The 9,353-nt window shown below is 51.5% G+C and overlaps 1 protein-coding gene across 1 annotated transcript; it reads right to left on the bottom strand.

The window, feature by feature from the left end:
- LOC107616388 lies at positions 7,363-9,059 on the bottom strand. Its single transcript, XM_016318349.1, has 3 exons — positions 8,976-9,059; positions 8,419-8,906; positions 7,363-8,179 (listed from the first exon to the last, which is right to left on the bottom strand). The coding sequence occupies exons 1-3, from the start codon at positions 9,057-9,059 to the stop codon at positions 7,363-7,365; spliced, it is 1,389 nt and encodes a 462-aa protein (XP_016173835.1).

Here is a 9,353-nt window from a genome sequence, read left to right on the forward strand (position 1 = left end):
GATACTTACAAATTGAGGGCTAGTGGAATTAAGATTGGCATGTTATAAATCTGATAGGGTTGAATTTTAATGAAAAAACTAATCTACAAATAGAATTAAGGTTAGGTCTAAATCCTTTTCTATCTTATCCATTATCATCTATAAATAAAATTATTATATGAGAATATCATGGTTAAAAATCCTACTAAAAAATTGAATCTTGTTCTCAAAATTATTTCGCAATTTAAATAAAAAAATTAGAGTAATATTCTTTGTAATTACAACATAACATTTTAGGCTTTTTTTTTTTTTAAGGCAATGGTAAGAAAAAAACAAGTAAGGTTAAACTAGATTTTGTCGTTAAAATATCATATTAGTATTTTAGTTATTTAGCCTATGGCGCGATAAAAGTATATTTAGATACCTAAATCTAACATGTTCAAAAGGTTGGCATGGTTTGAAACCTATTAACAAGTCTATTAATCAATAAAAAGTTTTAATTGGATTAAAATTTTCAATGAATCTAAGATCTAAAAAGATAGAAACAAAAATTTTTTATACATTTTGTTCGGTAGGTCGATTACCGGACGGTTCGGGTTGTGATCCGGGATGATGGTAGGGACTCGTCAAGTCGTGGACTGCCGGTCAACGATACGCGAGGTCCCGAGTACTTCGTGTGGAAAAAAGGGGGGGTGCCACCTACAAAGACACTCCGACGCTTTTGTCAGAATATGTGCAGGCGGAGAGAGGGTGATGTAGGAATGTGACGTACCTCGGGGGAAGAGTCACTCTTCCCCTTATATACATGTCAGTAGTGGGCCCCTCTGGAGGACAGGCCCATATTCTCAAGGACACTATCCCACAGCTGCGGGTGAGCCGTACGGGACGCGTGTTCGGGTCGATTGAAAGGCGTAGTCGGGCCGGGTGGAGCTCGGGTCGGATTGACCCGCGGGAGTCCTGGGCCGGGCCGTAACAGATAGTTATCTGAAACGATGATTTAGATCTGAACATGAGGTTTAGACTCCTTATAAAGCAGCGTCCGATTTGTGCTGGTGTCGAGGTGTCGCCGTCCGAGTTCCACGTGGGGAGGTAAGGGGTCTTCCCCTTATATACCTGTCAGAGGTGGGCCCGATGAGAACAGGCCCATGTTTCTAGGGACGTTGTCCCACAGCTGCACATGAGCTGTCTTGGACGCGTGTCCGGGTCGGTTGCGGGGCGTATATCCGGACCGGGTGGCGTTCGGGTCGGGCCGACCCGCATGGATTCTGGGCCCGGCCGTAACAGTGCCCCCGACGCACCAGTGATGGTCGTGAGGGACATTGGTGGCGCGTGATTTCTTCGTTCGTGTGTTGTCGTCGGGTCGGCTGACCGTGGGAGGGACGTGCCCCCTGCGCGCGTGTCTCTTGGTTGCTGAGGCGACCGTTTTGTCGCTTCGTTCTTCGCGCTGAGCATTAAATGCTCATAATGGGTTACGAAAAACCCCGCGCGCAAAGACCATTTTACCCCGGGCCTTTTCGCGCTTTATGCAGTGGTTTTTAAACAGTTTCTTATTTCCTTTGCTCCCACTTTCGCTATTCCCATTTTCTTCTCTCCCTGATATCCAAACCTTCTTGTTCGAGCGTCTATGTGCCTCTTCCTTCACTTTCAAGTTCCTGCAATCAACTCAGGTAATTCTAGAATCCTTCTCTTTTCTGTTTCGTTCTCGCATGCTTGTTGTATGTATTTGCTTTGCCATTTTTGCTGTTATGTGGCCTTTCGATGCTAGTTAGACGTGTTAGGGGAGGGGTACCATTCTTGGGTAGGTTTCTAGGTGATTTGTGCGATTGGTATAGTTCTTAGCCGTATTTGGTCATGATTGAGTGGAAAGGGTATAGTTTCTGGGTTTTTCCCGGACTCCCGACCTCGTAGACTAACGGAATGGTACCCCGCTGTAGGTATGCCACGTGTCGTCTCCCGGGCTTCCCCTTCCGCAGCAAGCTATGATCCGTACGCTTGGGTAACCTCAGATGTAAAGGACTCGCCAAACTAGATGGACCTGGCGGAGTTGACGGAGTTCCGGCAAGCCGGGTACTTATGCGGGGGAACAGACGAAGAGGTCAATTATGAGACCTCCGTGCCTGCCCCCCATGAGCGGCTGTACGAGATCAATCTTCACTCTCCCCGGATCGCCGACTGGATTTGGTTTTACAAAGCCATGTTCACCCAGGTCAGGGTTCGCCTTCCGTTTTCCGAGTTCCAGATGTCGCTCTTGAATCGGATATCCGTGTCGCCGTCACAGCTCCATCCGAACAGCTGGGCTTCTATCCGCTGTTTCGAGATGGTTTGCGAGTATCTCGAGCTGCCGGTGTCGGTGGATGTCTTCCTTTTCTTCTTCAACCTTACCAACCCTTCCAAATAAGGGAAAGCGAGGAAAGGGTTCCTCTCTTTCCAGTCTGCCCAGGGTAGGAGAATATTTGGTCTGTTCGAGGACTCCTACCATGGGTTTAAAGATAAATTCTTCAAAGTCTGCCCCGTTAAAAGTCGCCATCCCTTTTGGTTGTCTTTAGAGGGGGAACGCCTCATCCCCACTTATTGGAGTTTTGGGGCGGGGTCGAATCCTTTTATTAAGGTGACGTATAAGAGGATGTCCTCGGTAGATAAGAAAATAGCCGATGTGCTATTTGCTCTTTTTGAAAAGAACCTCGTGAATCCCCATCTCCTCATGGGTGAACGGGAGGCCGCCAGGAGCTATATCCGTGAGTCGTCTTGTTTTGTATTTTTTGTGTTGTTTATTACTGTTTGCTTTACGTGATCTAACGACTGATGTGTTTGTTTGTTTGCTGCAGTGGAGATGTCTGCTATAGTGACGGGTCTTGAGAACCTGATGAAGACCTTCTTCGAGGAAAGCGATGAAGAGAAGGCCAAGGAGAAAGACACCGGGAACTCGGGTGGCCCTTCTGGGGATAAAGAGGACCAGACTGTGCCCCCTCCCTAGGATACCGACATGTCGGGCAAGAACCCAGAAGGGGCGCAGGCTTCTCCCCCTCCTGAGGTCATCGTTGGCGGGCACTCGTCCTCTGCCCATCAGGAAGATGACGATGTGGAACTTATCCACACCCCTAAGAGGCGGAGGGCGTCTGCGAGCCCGGAGGGGACTCTCACCATCATGGAGAGAAATTTCGATGCCACAACCTTTATCGACTCGCAGCTGATCCCTGGGACGGAGGAGCATTTCCATGGAACCGACCTGGCCGGGCAGGCGAGATGGATGTACCGGACTTTGCTCCGGGGGGCCGTGATAGCTCGAAAGGCTGAGTTCGAGTTGTCGGGAATGCAGGCCCTCCGGAGGAAGCTCGAGTCCTCTGCCAAGGCAAACAATGACTTCAAGATGCAGGTTGAGCTGTTTCAGAGCCAGTTGTCTGAGATGGGGGAGAGGCTCAAGGCATCCGAGGAAAAGACGACATCCGCCGAGGAAAATTTGAAGGCTTCCGACGAGACAGTGGCCCGTTTAGCTGAGCGGGAGATGACCTTGGAGAGCCAGCTGAACGCCGCTCAGGGTCGGGTAGCGGTCTTGGAGAAGGAGCGTGACCAAGCCGTGTCGTCGGCTAAAGCCGCTAAAGTCGAGGTCGAGGAGCTCCGGAAGAAGCTGAAGGTGACCAAAGAGCAAGGGAAGAGCGCGATTTCTATGACTGAAGATGCTCTGAAAGCCTAAGTGAAGATCGTGGCTCCCGACTTCAACACATCGGCTATTGGGGTCTTCAAAATGATCCAAGACGGCAAGATTGTCGACATGCCTAGGAAGTGACTTCTTATGACTTGAACATTTTGATGTAGATTTGTTGAACATTTGTTTCGTGTTTTGTAATTTGATACTTCGTAACATTTATGTTAGGTTGGTCGTTTGGCCGGGTGGCCGTTACTATCTTTCGCCTTGCTCGTCGTATTATTTTTGTTACCGCCTTTTCGGGGTGGGCTCATTGCTTGTGCCCGTTTTGTCGTTTTTACGTTGGTAACGATTTGGACCGAATTGGTCATGTTGTCGCCGTGTTAATTATGGCTATGGTCCATCTGGCTCCCGGGGTGATCAGTCCCAGGCTGCCGTTTTAGGACGCAATCGTGTGAAACGCGTATTGGGAAGCAACAGATAAGTAGGAGAATATTTTGACAAGTGGGAATTAATCGTCAGCTAGGCAAGCTTGTTAATATGGCAAGTATTCGATAAGAGTAAATAGCTAAAAATTGACTAAAAATTAACATGTGAACAGAGCAAGCATACATGAGTCCGTTAGGCCTCCTGGTCGGCTTGTCCGAGTCAGGAGTAGAACCTTCTCAAGTTACCTGCGTTCCATGTTCTAGGGATTTCTTTGCCGTCAAGTCTCTCGAGCTTGTAGGCACCCTTACCAAGCACTTCTCTAATTCTGTAGGGACCTTCCCAATTTGCCGCCAGCTTTCCTTCTCCAGGGGTCGGCAGACCGACGTTGTTGCGTCGCAGAACGAGGTCTCTTTCTCCAAAATCCCTCCTGAGGACTTTGGCGTTGTAGCGCAGGGCTATTCTTTGTTTCAACGCTGTTTCTGACAAATGGGTCATCTCCCTCGTCTCCTCCACCAGGTCCTTTTCTACCGCTTCGTCCACACCTGCGAGCAGTAGCCGCGGGCTCGGTTTGCCGATTTCGACGGGTATCACGGCGTCGACCCCGTATGTTAGGCGAAAAGGGGTTTCTCCCGTAGCGCTTTGCTCGGTTGTTCGGTAGGACCACAGGACCGAAGCGAGCTCGTCGGCCCAAGCGCCTTTCTTATTGTCTAGGCGTTTCTTGAGGCCAAGTAAGATGACCTTGTTCGCGGACTCTACTTGTCCGTTTGTCTGGGGGTGTTCAACTGAGGAAAACTTTTGCTTTACCCCTAGGCCGGTGAGGAACTCCGTGAACTTCTTGTCAGTGAATTGCATTTCATTATCCGAGATGACGACCTCCGGGATGCCGAACCGGGTTATCACCTGTCTCCACATGAACTTCCTGCAATTAGAGGAAGATATGCTGGCCAGTGGCTCAGCCTCTATCCATTTGGTGTAGTAGTCGATGGCCACTATGAGATATTTGACCTGTCCTGGGCCAACCGGGAAAGGTCCTAGAAGGTCGACTCCCCATTGAGCGAAAGGTTGTGTAGTCGTCAGAAGGCTCAGCTCGGAGGCCGGCGCCTTGTGGAAATTGGCGTTTTGTTGACACTTTACGCACTTTCTAACGAATTCCCTGGAGTCCTTCATCATTGATGGCCAGTAGTATCCAGCTCGGATGAGCTTCCTCGCTAGGGCTTTGCCCCCGATGTGGTGGCCGCAACATCCCTCGTGGACTTCTCTAAGTACATAGTTGGTCTGGTCGGGGTGCAAGCACTTCAATAGGGGCTGGCTGAGCCCCTTTCTGAACAGTTGCCCTTGTATGATTGCATATCTGGCCGCCTCCCTTCTCAATGTTTTGGCCGCTTTCTCATCGTCAGGCAACTTGCCGAGTTCCAGGAAGTTTGTGATGGGATCCAACCACGAGGGGCTTGACTCCGTCAAATGGAGGGCGACCGTTGGCTCGTTCACCATGCCTTGGATGAGAGACCGGTTACCCGCTCCTGGCTTCGTGCTCGCTAGTTTAGACAGGAGGTCCGCCCGTGTGTTCCTTTCTCTTGGGACATGTTGGATCGTGACCTCTTGGAACTGACTTGTCATTTCTTTAACCTTTTCCAAGTATTTTTGCAGGAGGGGGTCCCGGGCTTGGTAGCTTCCGTTTACTTGTGAGGTGACGACCTGTGAGTCACTGCATACTTCGACCTTCGTTGCCCCGACTTCCCGCGCTAGTATTAGTCCGCTTAAGAGAGCTTCATATTTCGCTTGATTGTTCGACACAGGGAACTCGAACTTGGTCGATTGCTTGTAGATGACTCCTGCCGGGCTTTCTAAGATGACCCCGGCTCCCCCGGACGTTTGGTTGGAGGCCCCATCCACGTGGAGCCTCCACCGTGTGCCCGTTTCTTCGGGGGGATCACCCGTTACCTCAACCAAAAAGTCTGGCATTGCCTGGGCCTTGATTGTGTGCTGGGGCTCATACTGCAAGTCATATTGGGAGAGCTCGATGGCCCAGGTCATCATCCTACCAGCCAAATCAGGTTTCTGGAGTACTTGGCGAATTGCCTGATCCGTCCTCACGACTATACGGTGGCCCTGGAAGTATTGCCTTAACCTTCGGGAGGAAGTTAGGAGTGTCAACGCCAGTTTTTCCAGTTTGCTGTACCTCAGCTCGGCTCCTTGTAGAGCTCTGCTCACGAAGTAGACCGGCTGCTGAGCTTTCCCTTCTTCTCTTACAAGCACTGCTGCAAGCGCTTCCTCTGTTATTGCCAGGTAGAGGTAGAGTGATTCTCCGGCCTTGGGCTTCCCGAGCACCGAAGGTGCTGCTAGGATCTCCTTGAAGCGGTTGAATACCTCCTCGCATGCTGGGGTCCATTCGAATGCTATTCCCTTTTTCATTAGATTGAAGAAGGGTAGGGCTTTTGCTGCCGATGCACCGAGGAAACGGGATAAAGCCGTCAGTCTCCCCGCCAATCGTTGGACATCTTTGATACAACCCGGGCTCTTCATCTGGAGAATCACTTGGCACTTCTCGGGGTTGGCTTCTACTCCTCTTTGGGTGATCATGAATCCCAGGAACTTTCCGGCCTCCATGGCAAAGGCGCACTTGAGTGGGTTAAGCCTCATGCCGTGTTGCCGGAGGTATGCAACTACGCCCCCGAGGTTGTTCAGGAGATCGTCGGGTCGTGTGGTTTTTGCGAGGATGTCGTCCACGTAGACTTCCACTGTCTTGCCTATAAGCTCACTGAATATCTTGTTCATCAATCTCTGGTACGTGGCGCCAGCATTTTTCAGACCAAATGGCATTACTTTGTAGCAATAGGTCCCTCCTGGCGTTATGAACGCCGTTTTTTTCTCGTTGGGTCGGTGCATCGGTATCTGGTTGTACCCAGAGTAGGCGTCCATGAAGCTCAGATACCGGTACCCCGCCGCTGCGTCGACGAGTGCGTCAATGTTGGGCAGGGGATAGTAGTCCTTAGGACATGCCTTATTGAGGTCAGAGTAGTCCACACACATTCTCCACCTCCCATTGTGTTTTTTCACCAAAACTATGTTCGACAGCCAGGTCGAGTAGTCCAGTTCCCGGATGAACCCTGCTTCAAGGAGGCTGGCCGCCTGCCTGGCCACCTCCTCTGCCCTTTCCTGTGACATCTTTCTCTTCCTCTGGCCACTGGCTTGGCTTCTGGTTTGACGGCCAGATGGTGTGACATGAGCTGGGGATCTATCCCTGGCATGTCGGCTGGCGTCCAAGCGAAGAGGTCGGCATTGGCTCTGATCATCTCCATCAAAGGCTCCTTTTATTCATGGGGAAGGTTTCTGTTTATGAACGTGAACTTCTCGTCCCCATCACCGACCCTAAATTTTTCCAAATCCCCTTCCGGCTCAGGTCTGGGCTTGTCATCTATCCTGGCGTCCAGGTCGGCGAGGAAGACCCCAGATGCCTCTTTGGATTTTTTCCTAAGAGAGAGACTGGCGTGGTCGCAAGCGACTGCCGTTTCCAAATCCCTTCTGATGGATCCCACGGATCCGTCATCCGTGACAAACTTCATTACGAGCAGCTTCGTGCTAATCGCTGCCCCAAGATCATTGATGGTTTTTCTCCCCAAGATGATATTGTAAGCAGTGGAATCTCGTAAGACAACAAAATCAGCCATTACCGTCCTCCGCCTCTGTCCTTGTCCTAGGGAGGTCGGTAGGGAGATGATCCCATCTGGCTTGATGAAGTGATCACCCAACCCTACCACACCGTGCTGGTGGGTAGCCAGGTCGGTATCACGAAGTCCCAAGGCGTCGAAGACGTTGCGAAACATGATGTTCGAGTCTGCCCCCGTGTCCACTAGGATCCGTTTGACGAGTCCGGTTCCGACTCTGGCCGTAATAACCATGGGAGGACTTTCCGGTACCTCGTCGAACCATTGGTCCTCAGGGCCGAAAGAGATGGATGGGTGTCCCCGGGAACTCCTAGCAGATGAGGAGGAGAGCGCCAGGACCTTGCCGTCTTTCTTCTGTGCTGATTTCGACCTCGGGGCGGAGTTTCTCGCTGTTACCACATTTACCACCGTGAGACCGTGGTTTTCTCTCTCTGGCTCTTGACGTCGTCTTGTCGCCCGGGGCCTGTTCTCACCCTCGTGATCTCAATTCCGTCTCCTTGGTTCCCTTATGAGGTGGGAGAAGTCGGCAAGCTTTCCATCCCTGATTGCTTGCTCCAGGGCATCCTTTAGGTCGAAGCAGTCTTGGGTCTTGTGCCCGTACCCCTTGTGATATTCGCAGTAGAGGTTCTTGTTTCCCCCCGTCCTGTCCTTCAGGGGTCGGGGCCTCGACAGAATCCCTTTCTCGGCTATCTGTTGGTAGACCTCCGTGATCGGTGCCGTGAGGGGGGTGTAGTTGGTGAATTTCCCAACTCGGGGAAATGGTTTTGTCGTCTTGCTCGAACCACCGTCCCTAGCGTGTTCCTTTTGTCTTTCTCCACCATCGTAGTGCCGGGTTTGGTTGTAGGGGGTTGTCGTTTGTTGGCAGCCACGACCTGGCTGACTTCCTCGTCGTTGATGTACTCCTTAGCCACGCACTGGATTTCCTGCATTGTCCAAACTGGTCTCGTGGTAAGGTGCTTCCTGAAGTCCTCATTTAGGAGCCCATTCCTCAAACATAGACTCGCTACCGAGTCCGTCAACCCGTCGATTTCCAAGCACTCATCATTAAAGCGATCCAAGTACTTCCTGGTCGGCTCCCCGATTCTTTGGGTCACCCCTAGCAAGTTGATCGGGTGCTTGGCTTTGGCGATCCTGGTTGTGAACTGAGCCAGGAAGGCATGGCTGATGTCGGAGAACTGGGTCACCGAGCCCTGCGGGAGGTTATTGAACCACCGTATTGCAGGTCCCGCCAGGGTGACCGGGAAGGCGCGACACCTTACCTCATCTCCTACTCCTTCTAAGTTTATCCTGGCCTCGAAGGCCGTCAGGTGCTCCAGGGGGTCTTGCGTTCCATCATACCTCATGTCCGTTGGCTTGTCAAATGTTTTGGCAGCCGGACCTCGAGTATGGAACGGTGGAATGGGGTCGCTCCCATTATGACGGGTCCCCGTGTTCCCGTCGTTCTTCCCTCGTCGCTTTCCCGACGAGTGTCCTCGTCCCCGCGGTTCATGGTATGTCGCCTTTCATGTCTGGCGTAAATGACAGGGTCACGACGCCTTCTCGCGCGCCCCCTTTCGTCGGCGCTTTCGGATTCTGCATGGGGGCTAGGCGTGCGTCTGGAGCGACTCCTGGAGCGAGATCGGGAGTAACTCTGCTCT

Source organism: Arachis ipaensis, chromosome B09, assembly GCF_000816755.2.
Source record: "Arachis ipaensis cultivar K30076 chromosome B09, Araip1.1, whole genome shotgun sequence".
In the NCBI taxonomy this organism is placed as follows: Eukaryota; Viridiplantae; Streptophyta; class Magnoliopsida; order Fabales; family Fabaceae; genus Arachis; species Arachis ipaensis.

What these genes read in the sequence shown, in the direction of transcription:
- LOC107616388 (XM_016318349.1), bottom strand. Translation starts at nt 9,059, where the DNA reads ATGAGGTATGATGGAACGCAAGACCCCCTGGAGCACCTGACGGCCTTC. An exon ending in TAGAAGGAGTAGGAGATGAG is followed by an intron (nt 8,907 to 8,975) that starts GTAAGGTGTCGC and finishes AACCTCCCGCAG; the next exon opens with GGCTCGGTGACCCAGTTCTC. An exon ending in TCACGGCACCGATCACGGAG is followed by an intron (nt 8,180 to 8,418) that starts GTCTACCAACAG and finishes GGGTGAGAACAG; the next exon opens with GCCCCGGGCGACAAGACGAC.